Source organism: Primulina tabacum, chromosome 3, assembly GCF_025594145.1.
Source record: "Primulina tabacum isolate GXHZ01 chromosome 3, ASM2559414v2, whole genome shotgun sequence".
Taxonomy (NCBI): domain Eukaryota; kingdom Viridiplantae; phylum Streptophyta; class Magnoliopsida; order Lamiales; family Gesneriaceae; genus Primulina; species Primulina tabacum.
In genome coordinates this window covers 12,732,919-12,749,323 of record NC_134552.1, presented here as the reverse complement: position 1 = coordinate 12,749,323, position 16,405 = coordinate 12,732,919, and the positions used below count along the sequence as shown (strand labels likewise).

At 32.4% G+C, this 16,405-nt stretch overlaps 3 protein-coding genes across 8 annotated transcripts; 2 read left to right on the top strand and 1 right to left on the bottom strand.

Moving 5' to 3' along the window:
- LOC142540476 (amino acid transporter AVT1C-like) lies at positions 1 to 4,609 on the bottom strand. 5 transcript variants are annotated; one of them, XM_075646654.1, is made up of 13 exons: positions 4,591 to 4,609; positions 3,440 to 3,669; positions 2,845 to 3,140; positions 2,538 to 2,752; positions 2,328 to 2,351; positions 2,029 to 2,209; positions 1,588 to 1,807; positions 1,301 to 1,436; positions 1,191 to 1,210; positions 858 to 1,003; positions 622 to 665; positions 460 to 522; positions 1 to 295 (listed from the first exon to the last, which is right to left on the bottom strand). In XM_075646654.1, exons 2-13 carry the CDS (start codon positions 3,637 to 3,639, stop codon positions 200 to 202), a joined length of 1,641 nt encoding a protein of 546 aa, XP_075502769.1. In that variant the 5' UTR covers positions 3,640 to 3,669; positions 4,591 to 4,609; the 3' UTR covers positions 1 to 199. The 5 variants fall into 5 exon arrangements, with proteins under 5 accessions (XP_075502769.1, XP_075502766.1, XP_075502768.1 ...); XM_075646651.1 differs by lacking the exon at positions 4,591 to 4,609 and adding an exon at positions 4,059 to 4,543; XM_075646653.1 differs by lacking the exon at positions 4,591 to 4,609 and adding an exon at positions 4,319 to 4,543.
- A 3,486-nt stretch (positions 4,610 to 8,095) lies between these two features.
- Positions 8,096 to 8,758, top strand: LOC142538436 (uncharacterized). Its single transcript, XM_075643756.1, has one exon. It carries the CDS (start codon positions 8,096 to 8,098, stop codon positions 8,756 to 8,758), a length of 663 nt encoding a protein of 220 aa, XP_075499871.1.
- Positions 8,759 to 12,525: 3,767 nt separating this feature from the next.
- Positions 12,526 to 16,167, top strand: LOC142540475 (ras-related protein RABF1-like). Of its 2 annotated transcripts, none has more exons than XM_075646649.1 (8): positions 12,526 to 12,709; positions 13,035 to 13,111; positions 14,350 to 14,433; positions 14,807 to 14,901; positions 15,002 to 15,107; positions 15,435 to 15,524; positions 15,614 to 15,700; positions 15,951 to 16,167. In XM_075646649.1, exons 1-8 carry the CDS (start codon positions 12,685 to 12,687, stop codon positions 15,984 to 15,986), a joined length of 600 nt encoding a protein of 199 aa, XP_075502764.1. In that variant the 5' UTR covers positions 12,526 to 12,684; the 3' UTR covers positions 15,987 to 16,167. The 2 variants fall into 2 exon arrangements, with proteins under 2 accessions (XP_075502764.1, XP_075502763.1); XM_075646648.1 differs by having other exon boundaries at positions 14,332 to 14,433.
- Positions 16,168 to 16,405: the final 238 nt, after the last annotated feature.

The window sequence follows — 16,405 nt, the reverse complement described above, 5'->3', positions numbered from 1 at the left end:
TGAAAATAGAAAATGTCGGGTAGCTTAGTTTTTATTTAAGGTAGGTACACCACAAAATTTCTGTAAGACCAGCACTACTCGGAAAATTGTAGCAAAGATGCAAAATAAAAGTAGAACTTTTCTACTATTGAGGACAATATATTTTGCGATCAGGGACGGATTTAGGCGACTGGGCGAGCATGTGGCGTCCTGTGAAATGTTAGCTCAAGCTTTGGATTATTTTAGAGAGTGCAGAATATGATCCAAATGCCGATGATACGATGCCTACACAGATTACTAATATACACATGGATCCCTGTAAAACAAAGGAATTGCGAGAAAAATGTTTGGTTAACTAAGAGCTAAAAATTATTCATTTGGCAGGAAACAAATATCAAATTTACACGGGGTTATTCCATTAATTTCATTATTGTATTTGGCTCTGATAACTGTGTAAACGAAGGAGACAAAGATTTTTACCTGAAAGAAGTTTATTTTCCCCCTTAAGATGCTCAAATAGCAAGCACACGGGAGAATCAAGGTCTGCAACATGAGTTCAAAAGTAATGAGGACCGAATTTCGCACAGCGGTAGAGCAGTTGCTTTCAGGGACTTAAGTTGTTATACTAAGACCAGAACTTACAACTAACATTGTGAATAAAGAACCGATCAACGCCATCACCAAACCTGCGTCATAGAAAAGATACACAACAATGTGCTAAAAGTTACCCAGAAAGAAGGTATTACATTTAGGAATATGAAAAAAAATTCAAAGAGGGCAAGTAACAAAGACAGGGCACAAGAAATGGCCTAGTATGTAAATAAAGATCGTTTTTCTCTAAATCCGAGAATACCATAGTAATGAAAAGTGAAACATACCAAAGAAGGGTATGCTAAGACCCACGATCAAAGTAGATATCACCAGTGCTGTTCTTATGATGATTGAATACATATAAGATTTTGTGCGGCTTGGTGGAATCAATTCCTCGAGACTCATTGCCACGGGAGACATGGTTAATGCATATGTGATCATAGTTAAGTTATAAACGAACCAGGAAAGTCGAAACTAAATGATGTAAAACCCCATCTGAATCTAAAATCAAATTAAATGCTCCTGAAATCTCTTGCAGCTACAAACTATTTTTGAAATAGAGGGTCATTAAATGAAGCAGCACTGTGGATTAATCGAGCTATTCAATCAAGAAAGGATATTTTGTGAACGGATTGACCACCTGCAATAATCACAGATATAAATAAAAGTTTAATGCAATGATATCTATTGTGTATTTATTACAAGAAAAGACTAACATGAGTGTACGAACCGTAGTCCACACAGCAATTTTAGACGCGACTAAATCTTGAGGCATGTTGAGGGTGAACTGCGATTGTGTCGATTCTCCAAACATTGTGTATCCCAAAACAGCAACTCCAGCATACAGCACAGTACATAGCCCAAAGCTGCATTGGTAACAGACTCAAGAGTTCAAGAAAGCGACTATTCAGAAGACATCATATTCTATAACACACGCTCAAGCAACACTGTATGGAACTTAGAAAATATATATCCAGGTAAAGTGCAGGTTTTAAATTTTGAAGTTTTTCTCTTTACCTCATTAAGAGGACGTATGGGTACTGACTGGGTTTTGCCATCGATGTATAAATATTGGGGAAAACAGCATGTCCCGAGTAGCAATAACCGTAGAGACCAATAGCAACAGGAAGAGTTGAAAGGTTTAGCACTGCCCCTTTCGTCTGAAAGCCAACTTGATCTACTAAGCCAGCCCAGAACAAGCAAGCTACCACCAAGATTGATGCAATAACTCCTCCAGCTGATCAAAATCGAAGGAAAAAACAAAAGAAGCAAATATTGTTAGGGTTATGGAGATCATATTAGCCTACAGTATGTATAAAAATCTTTAACTTTTCAATTTGCATTGAAATTAGTATATCTTTTGGTCATTTGATCAAAATTGTCAGATTCAAAATCTTCAAAAAGCTCTTCTAGTAAGAGGTAAAAATGTGACAAATATAAGGAAATATTGATGCTCACCAGATATGTAGCTAAGAACACTGAGGTCCCTTAACCAAACGGTAGGAAGAACGGCCAAGGCGGTAATCAATGCGAAAAGATGGTGAGAGTTTAATTCAAGTATCCCAATGTGCAAATGTGCATTTGGAAATAAAGATGACAAATTGTCACTCTCCAAAATAATATACTCCACGCAACAGGCCTGTAAAGAATACATTTAAAAAAAATATTTGGATCATGCAAGATCGTTGATGCAAACCGTGTCTGAAGCATACAACACAGGAATGTCACATATTTCACCGAGTTTCCAGAATACTTACATATAATTCCACGTATAAAATAATCTGCATCCAAGAAAGAAAATCAGCATCTGAAATTAATTAACCCATCCTTTTTTCCTTAATGAAAACAGTTATGTCATAGAATATATGTGCTGAATAATCATATCTATATAGACTATATTGTGTTATTTGATTAGCAATTACGAAGTTAGATTGGAGAGAGAGAAATACAGAATCAGCAAGACTCACAGAAATGACAACACGTCCGACAGAACCAAAGGCTGCCTGGCCAATGTCGGGGTAAGTTTCAAGCCCAGGTTCACTGTCCAAACAGTACCTTAAAAGAATCCCCGTGTAGTAAGAGAGAATAGCGAAGATAAACAATATAGACAACCCAGCCCATCCACCTTCTTTGACAGCATAAGGAGTAGATAGGATTCCAACTCCACATAGCACATTCATTCCTGCATACAACCGTCACAAACAAATCATTTCGATTTTATAGAGTGAAGGATCGGTTGGTCTTAAATTGTTACATTAGGTTCAGGTATCCTACCGTTCAACACTGCTTGGCCATATGAACATTGGCGGGAAATGGGAAGGTCGTGTGAAACCCCGGATTTTCCGGCAACTGTCACACTAGGCTTTCTTGAGGGTAGAGGAGGCCTTTCGTGAGGTTTCTCATCTTCTACGGAAGGTATAAGAGGCTTAGTCAGAGATGGCAATATTTCGGGAGTATGTCTCCTTGTGAGAGTCGAAGAGAGAAAGGAGCTGCCTATATGTCCCAATGATGGTGTCCCAAGTAAATTTAGACTTGGAGACTGGACACTGCTGTATAAATCGATGGATTGCCTGTGCAGAGTATTTTCAGTGGATTTAGTGAGTATGAAACGAATACATAAAAGAAATATCACAAATAATTTGACCTTATATTGATGATATAATCAATCCATGTACTATATCTTCATCCTAATACAAAGATTTACAATTATCTACTTGAACTTGACTGGTAAATTAATCATATGACATCATTTCCTCGTTAATTACTCCAAAATTCAAGAAACCTCGCTTGCATCGTCTGGTATTTGCATAATCCATTCACGAAGTCTTCACAAGAAACAAAAAAGAAAATCAAAAGAACATCAGGTTACCTATAACTCTGAGGCCAAGAAGTGGTGTAAGAATTGGGCTTGCTATTTTGTCTATTGACATAGTCATTATCATTCGAGTAATACGATGAATCCGAATCATTCCCATCTTCTCCATCTTCACCTTTGTTATATGCCTTCTCCTCGTCCTCTTCTTCACTCTCAATGAAGAAATTTTGTTCTGAATCCGAGTTCTTCATCATCGGCTTTCCTGTCCTCTGCTTTCAAATCATCTAAAATCCAAACCAGACAACACCTTATATACTCATAGACAATTACAATTCATAAGAAGATCAAGACTGTAAAATTCCAATCAAACCACAAGGAAATTCAAGACAGCTGTTCAATGAGAGCACAACCAGAAAATCTCATCAAATATTATGGAATTTATGAAGCATGAATCTCTTTCAAGAAACACAAAATATAATAAAATCTTTTGCATGTATATTTCTTTCCAAGAAAATGAGATACATTTCTTGAAATTCGAAATTCAATAAAATCAATCAAAAGGGAAACCCAATTTGCGGTTGAATTGGTGGCCATTGACAAAAATAGCAACAGGCAAGAGTCAACGATCTGTTTACTTCTGAGAACTAATTCTCAAGAAAGGAAACTTAAGCACCATTAATCTCAGCCTCTCATGGCAAACTCCATTTACATATAGAACCTAATTTTCCGGTCATTCAACCAAGGGTTGCACATAGTGCGTGGGAAATAGAGAGCGGGATAAAGATCTTCCTTTTCACCTTCTCCAAAAACAAGACAAAGTTCAGACTTTTTCTAGCGGGATTCTTCCAAACTTTTTTCTTCCTATATTTTCGCAAAACAGGGCATAGAGAAAGAGTTGATTCCGAATCTTGAAAGATTCACTAAAAAATGGACCTTAATCGTAAACACCCACACTAGACACAGTAGCTACACAGCGTTTCTTGATTGCCCACTCACACATACAAAAGAGATACAGAAGCACTTATAGAAAGGGGTCAAACGGCAGTCCAAGGAAAACATTCTTCCTTTTTTTTGGACATTTTGTTTCCAGTTTTTTCCTCAAAAAAGAAAAAAAAAAACCCCATTTTCGAATATCAGAGGGAACATCAAACATGGGGTTGAGGTTAAACTATTAACAAGTAATAGCTAATAAGAAAACAAGCTACCTAGCTGTCATCTAAAAAAAATTCGCATACTACATATTATTTACAGAGAGTTCTTTGAAGGATGCATGCATCGCTAGCAACATGTGAAGTGATTCAATCACACAAAATAACTCTAATATCTAGACATGTTTGCTCTGTCGAATGTATATCGTGACATTATGTGATGCAATACGAAAATTTAAAATATGTTGGAAAAAATGATATAATATAGTAGCGTTACGATGAAAATACGACGAATTTGAGAGCAAGAATTTTCGATTTTTTATCTTGATTTTTCATTAATATATGGAACATCGAAAAATATATGGAACATCGAAGAAGTCATTAAAAATATGTAAAGATGTTTATAAATAGTTATTTCAATGTCATTTTAGGAAGGGAAGCTTACTTGTAACTTTGCTTTAGTTTACGTATAATATTAACACACATGAGATATTCTACTACGAATGTTGATTTGTACACTCCTCCATCATAACATTTTAATAAATTTAAGGCAAAAACTTGTGTGAGACGGTCTCACGAGTCGTATATTGTGAGACATATATCTTATTTGGGTCATATATGAAAAATTATTACTTTTTATGCTAAAAATATTATTTTTTATTGTGAATATCGATAGGGTTGACATGTCTCATATATAAAGATTACTGAGATCGTCTCACAACAGACATACTCTAAATTTAAATACTAAAGAAAACTTTAATTATTTTAAAATGATAAATTAAATATAAAATAATCGAATTTTTTCCCCAATCATTGAATTACTGTCGTCCCGCAGACAAATTCATACATCAACTTTCGAAATTATTATTATAGTGAAACATGGAAGCTTGTCATAATTCTAATAGTCGGAAAAATTTGAGGTTTTGATAAGAATTACACGTGGGATTTTTGCAAATATCTCCGAAAAATATATTAAAAAAATATATCCTTACTCTCCGAATGGCTCCCATGCAAACTGAAAACCCTATATTTTCTAGGGGGGTCGTTTTGCAAATACATCGAAATCTTGTGCCGGATTGTATTTAAGCGTGAAGTCGAGGGACTTATTACGCAACATGATGATTTGTGGCTGTCACCGATGGAGCATATGAGTGGGAATCCAAAGGTTATCAGTGGACAGTAGATGAAACAATTTAGATGAAATTGAAAATATAGAAAATGAAATTTTCCATTTAAAAATAAAATGAAAATGATTTTTAATTAGAAAATGTTGTTGGGATGAATTATTGGTGATTGTGATATAAAAGTGAGGTAAAGTAAAATAGATGATTATGATTTGTCTAACTAAGCGCTCTTATCTCTTTTTTTTAGTTGGGTTAGACTTAGTGACAAAAACTCGTGTGACATGGTCTCACAGATCGTATTTTGTGAGACAGATCTCTTATTTGTGTCATCCATGAAAAAATATTATTTTTTATGCTAATAGTATTACTTTTTATTATGAATATCGGTAGGGTTCACCCGTCTCACAGATAAAGATTCGTGAGACCGTCTCACAAGATATCTACTCAACTTTCGAATATCCTAGTGTTGAATAAGATGTAAGTTGAAATTTTTTCCTTTTTTAAAAAGAGATTGTAGTTCATTTTGTTCCATATTTAGACCTTTTCTTTTTAGGAAATAACAAATAAATTTTTGTAAATGGAATTAAAGACGACAATGAAGATCACAATGATTTGTTAACAACCATAATGTAAGAGAATGATTGGAAAAAAACAGATTATCGTGATCGATTTTCCAAGTCTCATCAACTCGTTCTCTCTAATGTCTACATCCAATCAACGTCATTTTATTTTGCAAATATGAGATGAATTTTATAAACAAAAAATTTAGACAATGAATTTAGACAAGAAAGAGATGAATTTAGACGTAGTTAGCAACTTTAATTATAAAATGTCACTAAACTACGATATTGAGTTCAAATCTCATCGACTGCGGTCTGCGTGGGTACAGAAGATGTATAGTTAGTTAATTATGTAATGTTCAGATAGATCTGTATTAAAAAAATTTATAAAATTCAAATATATACAAAATCATCCTAAAATATATTTATTCTCACTTCAAAACACTTCATCCTCGTAATACATTTATTTTTACGAGAAAACATTACTTAACATTATTTAAACTCAATTACAAAAATTTGATTGGATAAAAGAATGAATCCAATATTAATATATTAGTGTATAAAAGTCTGCTAAATTTTAAATATAATTTATTTTAGTTATAAAAACCAAAAATAAAAATAAAAAATTGTTCATGCAAAATTTGCAAATGGCTCCCCCAGTGAGGGAATTTATTTGGAAGAAGAAAAATATATAATGGTCCTCTCCAATGTCTCCATCTACCAAGTTTTCTTGTCGGAACAATAGTTATTTTAATCGAATACGCACATTTTGGCACATATTAGCCAAACTTGTTCTTCGTTATTTTAGGATTATCTTACACACATCCCTTGATTTATATATGATTTGAATACGTAATTATCCTACTCCTACTTTCGTTTTTGGAAAATTATGTTTCTACTTTATAATAAAATTTTGATATGTTATTCATCAATCGTGTACATCTCTGTGTCAATTATAGAGACAACGTTCGCTAAGTTGATGTATAAATTTGATATGTTTCATCGTGTGAGTGTGAGAGTGTATATATATAGAGAGTGTGTTTTTGATATGTTGCACATCTAATGTGGACACCAAGGCCGTGCTTATTTAGAGTCAAATGAGTCCAATGACTCAGGTCCATCTCTTTTTTGGGGCCCAAAAATTTTAAAAAAAATTATTATATATAATACTAGATAGCCCAAAACCAACTAATTCATTTTAAATTTAATTTTCAACGTTGGACAGAAGTCACTCTAAATATTTTCATTCACTTGGGGTGAAATACCTTAAAACCAACTATAAAAATTTTCATTCACTTGGAGCGAAATGTTCCAAGTTTTCAAGATATGTTTGATCATTTAAACATGTCTTCTGGAAAAGCTCACATTATATTCACATTAGTTTAAATCTTTGTTTATTCAAAATTTTATTATAGATTGAAAATAATTTGTAATCACATGTAATGAACTTAAAAATAAATTAATAGATAATTATCATAGCGACATAGCCTACCAATGGTATGCTGGACAATATTACAAATAAATTTACAAAAATGATAGATCTATATTTACTTGTAAAAGATACATATATCTGCAAAGTGTATCCTTAATATCTTGATGCATTGAAATGATAGTTCATTTTACTAAATGCGACCTTATATCATATATTAATCCTATGTAAAAGGGAAGCTAAACTAATAATTTTGAATAGATATATGATTCAATGTATTTTGACAATTAAAATTTACTATTATATTTAAATTTGAATATTTTTTCCTTTAAAAGTAGCGGTAGCAGGCATTGCTAGCACCATGATACAAAGAGCAATACTGCAGCACTCCTGCATATTCAAGAAAATAACATACTTGGGCCGTATAATCATGAATGCGCATTAAAGAAATGGCACGTGAGATGAGCATTGAAGCTGTATTTCGAGATAAACGTGTTATTCGAAGAAAGAAACAATTTGGTGAAAGCAACAGTGAAGAAGTGATACAGTCAGCTGTAGAATCTTTTCGAATTAACTACTTTCTATTTATAATCGATCAAGCTCGTTCTTCTATGAAAGCTCGATTTGAACAGTTTCAAAAATATGAAGAAACATTTGGTTTTTTGTTCAATCTAGATGGGTTACAACGTGCAGACGATGAAACCTTGTTGAGGTCTTGCAAGAACCTTGAAATTTCTTTGACTCATAAGGGTTGTTCTGATATTAATGGGGATAATCTATTTTCGGAGTTGGCATTCTTGAGGTGCTCATTACTAAGAAAAGCAAAATCGGCCATTGATGTAGTGAATTACTTGAAGAAAATGGATGAGTGTTTCCCAAATGCTCATATTGCTTATAAAATCTTGTTAATTGTCTCGGTCACAGTAGCAAGTACAGAGCGAAGTTTCTCAAAGTTAAAACTCATAAAAACTTTTCTCCGATCAACCATGTCACAAGAAAGATTGAATGAATTGGCTATGTTATCGATTGAGAAAGAAATTACTGAACAACTTGATTATACAGACTTGATTAGTATTTTTAGCTCTAAAACTGTTAGACGGATTGTTTTTTAGTGATCATTTTGGACATGTTTGATGTTTTTATTCATTTAGTTTGTTATATTGTCTTTAACGTATTGATTTAATTTGAAAAATTTCTATGAAATTAAAAAATATATGAACACATATTATGATTCAGATGAATATTTTTAAAAGTTAGACTCATGACCCAAATATTGTTAGGATCGGCCCTGGTGCACACTTATGTGAACATTGAAACTCACATACTGCATGTGTTGAAACATAGAAAAATTTTACATTCAATTTATGAATATTACCTCATCGATAATTACATAAATGTCAACAATATGTCGTATATCAAATTAGACAAAAACTTGTGTGAGACGGTCTCACGGTCGTATTTTGTGAGACGGATCTCTTATTTGTGTTATCCATAAAAAAATATTATTTTTATGCTAAGAGTAATAATTTTTATTGACAATATCGATAGGATTGATACTTCTCACATATAAAGATTCGTGAAACCATCTCACAAGAGATTTACTCTCAAAACTATATATATCATTTAAAAAAAAAAAATGATGCCATGTTCCGCACATGTGGGATGTACCTAGTTGGTAATGCAACTTCTGATGCCCATGTTTTATAAAATATTTGGGGTCTGTTAATTAATGTAAAATTGACAAAATCCGATCTTAAAAAATGGAAACATCGACAAAATCATTACACATGTTCTTTGTAATCTTGTTCTTTTGGGATCGCAATCTTTCTTTTTTTTTTTTAGGTCTTAGTGCTTGAAATCTAATCACATGTGAGTATGCACAAAACGTAAGGATCATTTATGTCATTTGTTTTAACCATTCCACTTCAATGATTTCCAAAGACCAAGGTAACTAAATACATCAATTATACAACCAAATTTAATGATTTCACGTCCTAAACAATTTCCGCCAATATTTTGTAGAGAAAACTACGTCTTATCTTATTCACAACTACGTCATATCATATAACCCATGGGCTTACTCTAGGCCCAAAAAAAGAGAGCCAGGCCGTTTGAAAAATGATTTTTTTTTTGAATTTTGGTTTATTAGCTTTTAAAATTTTAGTTTTGATACACTAACTTTTAATTTTCGACTATTTTGATCTAATTTTTGACGTGTTATATTAAAAATTCAGGATTTCCCGAAGTCACAGTATTATTTTTCGTTGTCATTTAAGCAATTTGAACCAAAAATTAAAAGTTAATGTACTAATACAAAAATCTGAAAACTTAGGCCATCTCCAACCCATAAATCTATTTTGGTGCAGTTTCTGCATCAAAATAGTGCAGTTTCTGCACCAAATGTAGCATTCATCTCCAACTCATTTACTTCAAATCTTACACTAGAAAGTATATTCCTAGAATATTTCATTTGTTTACTATTTATTTATAAATTTAACAATATAATTATAATTAATGCTAATATTAGTATTATATTTATAATTTTATTTTTTTAATATTTACGAGAGTTAAAAATGTAAAAAAAAAACTAGAAATATTTTTATAAATTTTCTAATATAATTATCAATAATTTTTTTGTGTTTTGATTTTTATTATGAAATATTTGTGTGTTAGATGTTTAATTATAAAATTATTTAAAAATATATTTATAAATTTATATAATTAAATATTTTAATTTTTATTATTAAATATCTAATTATTAAAATAATAAAAAAATATTATTTTGAATATATCTAATTATTAAATTAATACAATAATAATAGCATATTATTAGATAAATAATATTTATAAGTAAAAAAAAAAAAAACTTCCGTGCGCCATTTTGACGCAGGGTTGGAAATGCCCTTGATATACCAAAAATTATTGAGATTGAATCCATATTCATACAATATCTCAATTCGGTTCGGCCCACTGAGTCTCTAAGGCACGAGATATCTGACACCGACAAAGGCCCGTTGATTTGACCTCAAATAAAATCAAATTTGCCAGCGTAAATATATGAATAAATAAATATCCAATTTTTTTTAAAAATAAAATAAAATTTATCCACCCCAGTTACTTGCAAAGGATAGACCTATTATTATTCGTTTTAGGTTTATAAATACCTTTTTTCCAAAAAAAAAAAATACCTCATTATTTTTCTTTCACACTTTGTAAATATCATGTTCAAATTGTATAAAAAATTCATGTAAAAAAAACAAAACAAACAAATACACACACACTATGTGAAAACTAATTGACAAAAACTTGTGTGAGACGACTTCACGAGTCGTATTTTGTGAGACGTATATCTTATTTGGTCATCCATGAAAAATATTATTTTTAATGCCAAGAGTATTATTTTTATTGTGAATATCGGTAGGCTTGACCCGTCTCACAGATAAAGATTCGTGAGACCGTTTCACAAGAGAAATACTCATGCTAATAATATCTTAGACACGGTGTTTTTAAAAATCTGGTACGACACCCCTACCAAACCGGGTAAATGTTCATTATCCCCCGGGAATTTCATAAAAATCTATCGAATATCACTCACATATTATTTAAACTTTTTTTTCAAAGCCCTACGAACATGGGAACCACCCACTATGAACCACTCATGATTTATGAGTAAAATTACCCCATGGATGTAAAACATTCAATCCGGAGATTGTCAAAATGATCAGCGAATCAAAAAGTTCATAAATTAGCTCGAGTCACTATCGACTAATGTCTTAGCGAGCACGATACGTATGCATATCAAATTAAAATAAAACATAAAGTTTTTCTTGGCAACCCAACACATCCATAAACTTTGGAAAATATGATTGAATTTCCAAATCCTTTGTTGATACGAGATTTTAGTTGCATGAGTATGTGAAGCTCGGAGCGGAATGGTAGGGATGTTCATCGGTCGGTTCGGTTATGTTTTCGGTTTTTTATTTCGATTTTTTCGGTTTTCGGTTTTAGAAATATATAATCCGATATCCGAACCATTTTCCTTCGGTTCGGTTCAGTTTTCTACCAAAACGGTTCGGTTATTTCGGTCGGTTAATTCGGTTTTAATATAATTATTTAAATTAATAATATAAATATATTATAAAATATAATATGTTAACTTTTTACATGTTTTCTTAGTGAAATATTTAAATATAATGTCTAAATTAATTAAACAAACAAAATATTGTCTAAATTAATTAAACAAACAATAATCACCTAAAAATTGTTCAAAATAGTTCTTCGTTCACTAAATATCATATCAAAATATATAATATCAATAAAAATATAAAAAAAATTATTAATTTATTGAAATTTCGGTTATTTCGGTTTTTTCGGTTTTGACATATATAATCCGAAACCGAACCAAATAAACTTCGGTTTTAATATTTATATCCGAATTACTAAATTCGAAATTATATCAAAATTATATATTTTTTAAATTAATTAAATTATACTTCAAAAGAAATTCTCGAGTCCTTTAATAAACTATTGTGTCACATTTAACGTGTATACGTTATTTTAAATAAAATATATTTTATATATTCTATATTATAATAGTTGAGAGGGTTAAAAAAACCGTTGAACGAAGACATCAATATTTCTTCTTTTTTACATTCTTCTTCAACATCAAAATTTTTCCTTTTTCTACCATAATATTATTACATTTTTTTTGAAATTAAGTTTAATAAAAAAATATTTTTTTGTTATACAGAATAATGTGTACGAACACACTAATTATAATATTCATATCAAATTATAAATGTTCGATATTATTTTATAAATTGATTAAACAATATTTATAATGTACAATATCATGTTGTACACTCGTCGCTGGTATTATTTAAACTTTTCTTCTTTCACTGTTCCACAATACACAAATTCCCAAGGCTGATTGAATTTTTCTCCCAAACCCATTTTCTTGGATCCAAACCCTAATCTCTGAAGTTGGATAAATTTATTTCACGCAGATACGGTTTCAATCCCGAAATATTCCGGTGCCATGGGTTGCTCGTCATCTGTTCCAGGTGAATGTCAACATCAATCTAGGGTTTAGATCATTTTCCCAACCTTAATTATTAAAATTTATTGTTCCGAATCTGTTTCCTTTTATTATTATTATTATTATTATTATTATTATTATTTGTTCGGAAGCTTCAAAATATCGAATTCCTTAATATGGTTCTGAATCTAGTGGCGTTTATCATTGACTACGATAATTTATGTCTTGTTCCTTTTTCCTACTAGTTTCGAAATTTGAACGTTTTGCAAAAAATAATTTTGAATCCGATTGAGGGCAAGATTGAAATACTATTAATGATTTTATTATTTTTTTCAACATTTTATTACCAGATAAAAATGCTGGAAGGTTGGGAGGTCTAAATGCAGAAAATGGAGGATCGAATGATGTGAATAACCTTAAAGTTAAGGTAAATTTTGTGATTGCTTGTTAATTGTCAGACTGTCAGTGTTGAATTTGCTGAAATATTTGATCTCGAGAACATCGTGTTTGAGTGAGGTTTGCTAATTTGGCAATCATGTGACGACAAGTGATCGTTCCTTGTTACCAGTGTTGGATTCTCGTGTGTATTGACTTTTACGATCAAAGTTTAAATTACTACAGGTGTGATTAATAAAATTGAGAAAATATCAGAAAATTTTCGTTGGGGCAATTGCAATGAGTGTAAATCAAAGAATCTGTTAATCAAAATTAGGAGGAAAGTTTGCAAACCTTCTAGCAAGGGAAGACATCGTATCGAAAATTAGTGGCTACCATCAGCACTTACTTTGTAGGTAGTTGTCGGGTTTACATTGAAAGAGAATCCACTGTAGCACTTGGTGATACTAGGAAATGAGAGTCTTTTTTGGGGGGTATCGGTGCTGGTCATTTCCAAGTGGTAACTCCTGTATCCTTGTAAAGCAACTAAGGACTTTGCAGACACATTCAAGGACGAAATAAGTTGGAAAGTAGGGGACGGATATATATGAAGATTCTGGGAAGATGTGCTTTGGTTTTAATGAGAGATTCTTACAGTCTATGAATCATCTACCTGACAGAATAACCCTATTTTGAATTTTTTTTCAGTTTATGATAACATGGCAGCGAGGTTTTCCGTGCGGGAGGATGAGGGAGTCGAGTCTTCATTATATTGTCTAGGGAATTTTATAGTGTGCATGGTTTTAATAGTGATATATTGAAGAGAAGGTGACATTGACAAGATGCCATTAAGTAAATTTGCATTGTCAAGCTGCAAAAGAAATGAAAGTATGGACCTGAATAGTATTAAGGGAAAAAAGGAAATTAATAAAATCCAATAACACTGGGCTATGATTTAATCAATCAGCTTCCGCTATATATTGAATGAGGTTCCATCTATTGAGCTGTGCGAATTGCAATTTTAACTTTTAAACATGACAGGCCTGTATACCTACAGCACCATTTCTGTTGTGATAGAAGTGGTGCTGTTGTTATCACCTTACACCTCTGTTTTTCCCCGATTATGGTTGTCGATTACTGCTGAATTCACATCCTTCGGTGTATAATTGCGCCAAAGGCATGACATTTTTTTTTTATTTTGAGGGTTTTCTGAAATGTATTGGATAAAATGTTGAAAGCACTAAAAAGCATCTGCTTTTGTGCCCTTATTAGTTTCCATTATCTCCACAGCTGGTGCTCTTAGGTGGTTCTGGGGTTGGGAAAAGCTGCATTGTTCTTCGATTTGTTCGTGGTCAGTTTGATCCTACATCTAAGGTAAAGGTTAATGTATTATATTATGGAAAAAATCAAGATCAAAGTTGCTATGTGGATCTGCACTCATGATGACTTTAAGAACGTCTCGATCTTAGACATATTGCGATATTGAGCTTATGTGTATCATTGATACAACATTGAAATTATGTCATTCCTGTTGAAAGTGGACCACCAGTCCACTGATGTACATGTTCTCATCATATTATTAATAAAATATCGTCTCTTATTAAAAAAAAATTATGTTATGGACATAGGTTGATGTGAATGCCCAATAGTGCTCATTAAATTTGTAACTACCGGAGAATGGCATATTATAGAAGTTGGATTATGTGATTGTCAGATGGATCTGTCCAAACTTGTACATCTTTGACAGGTCACTGTTGGGGCATCTTTCTTGTCTCAGACAATAGCCTTGCAGGATTCAACTACAGTTAAATTTGAAATATGGGACACTGCTGGTCAAGAAAGGTTTATTTTTATCCATCAATCTCCTAGCCCAATCCCTTCTCCCAGTTCTTGATCGACAAAGTTTGTGCAAATGATTTAACAAGCAATTGCCGCTGTGCAGGTATGCAGCACTGGCGCCTCTGTATTACCGAGGTGCTGCTGTTGCCGTAGTGGTGTATGACATTACTAGTCCCGAATCATTCACCAAGGCACAATATTGGGTCAAGGTATGTCCAAGAGATCCACATCGAGTTTCCTCAAATTCGCAAAAAAAAAAAAAACGAGATAAACTTACTCAGACTATGCACTGAGAAGTTGAATTCGCTTTATAGTTTGGTTGCAGTATCCACTGTAGGTTTTGTAAGATTTAAAACCTAAACAGCAACGGATTATATGTTCTTAGCATATGAAGCTGTATTGTTCACTTAACCTGATTACTATTTCAATGCTCATTTCTATTACTTATTCTACACTCACAACACCGTCGTAGATTTTACTCTGCAGAACATCCTGCCTTTTCCTGTGTTAGCATTTGATAATCATTGAAATTATAGGAGTTGCAAAAACATGGAAGCCCAGACATAGTCATGGCCCTCGTAGGTAATAAAGCTGATCTTCTTGAAAAAAGAGAAGTGCCAGTTCAGGTAAGCACATAAATTATGCATTAGATTTCCCTTCTCCTGTTGGCATTTTCTTGGTTTATTAATATGTAGATTTCTTGTATATTTCGAAGGATGGAAATGACTATGCTGAAAAGAACGGAATGTTCTTTATAGAGACCTCTGCCAAGACTGCTGACAATATAAACCAGCTATTTGAGGTAAATATATTCCTTTTTTTTTCTTTTAACACTCAATTTTTATACAATCTTTTGCATCCATCACCCGATTATGTTATCATCTAATGGTCAAAATGTTATTGAATATGTTTTTGTTTTTTAGCCTCAGCTCCATGATCTTTTTGTCATAAAACATAAGCTATTTGGTTTCATGTTCAGTGGAACTTGACTCGGTTTTCATGGGACATATATCAGACTGATATCTTTTTGTTTTGTTTGTTTTAATGGACAGGAAATTGCCAAGAGGCTGCCGCGGCCATCTTCGTAAGTTTGCTTTCACCGGAATTCAATTTGTGCACTTCGGATTGCTCCATCTCCCTGTATCTATGTAACCTCTAGTGTTTTTTGAGATAAATACACAAGTGTGTGCGTGCGGACCACAATCCCAAACGAAGATGAATATTCAACATCTATATCCGAAATTAATAAAACGTGATATTGGCGTGTGATTTTATTTTGTACGAACTTTAACACGAATATTATTGTCATCTCTGTCGTGGGCAACCACTAATAACGATGTGAGTCAGATTATCTATACAAATTAAAACCAGATGAATGCCGCTTACACCTACAGTTGCCCCAATTCCCAAAGATCTCACGCAGCTGCAAATTGTAAAATACTTTGCTAAAGGTGGAATTGAAAAAATTCACGATAAAACTGGAATTAGATTTTTTTTAAAAAAATCT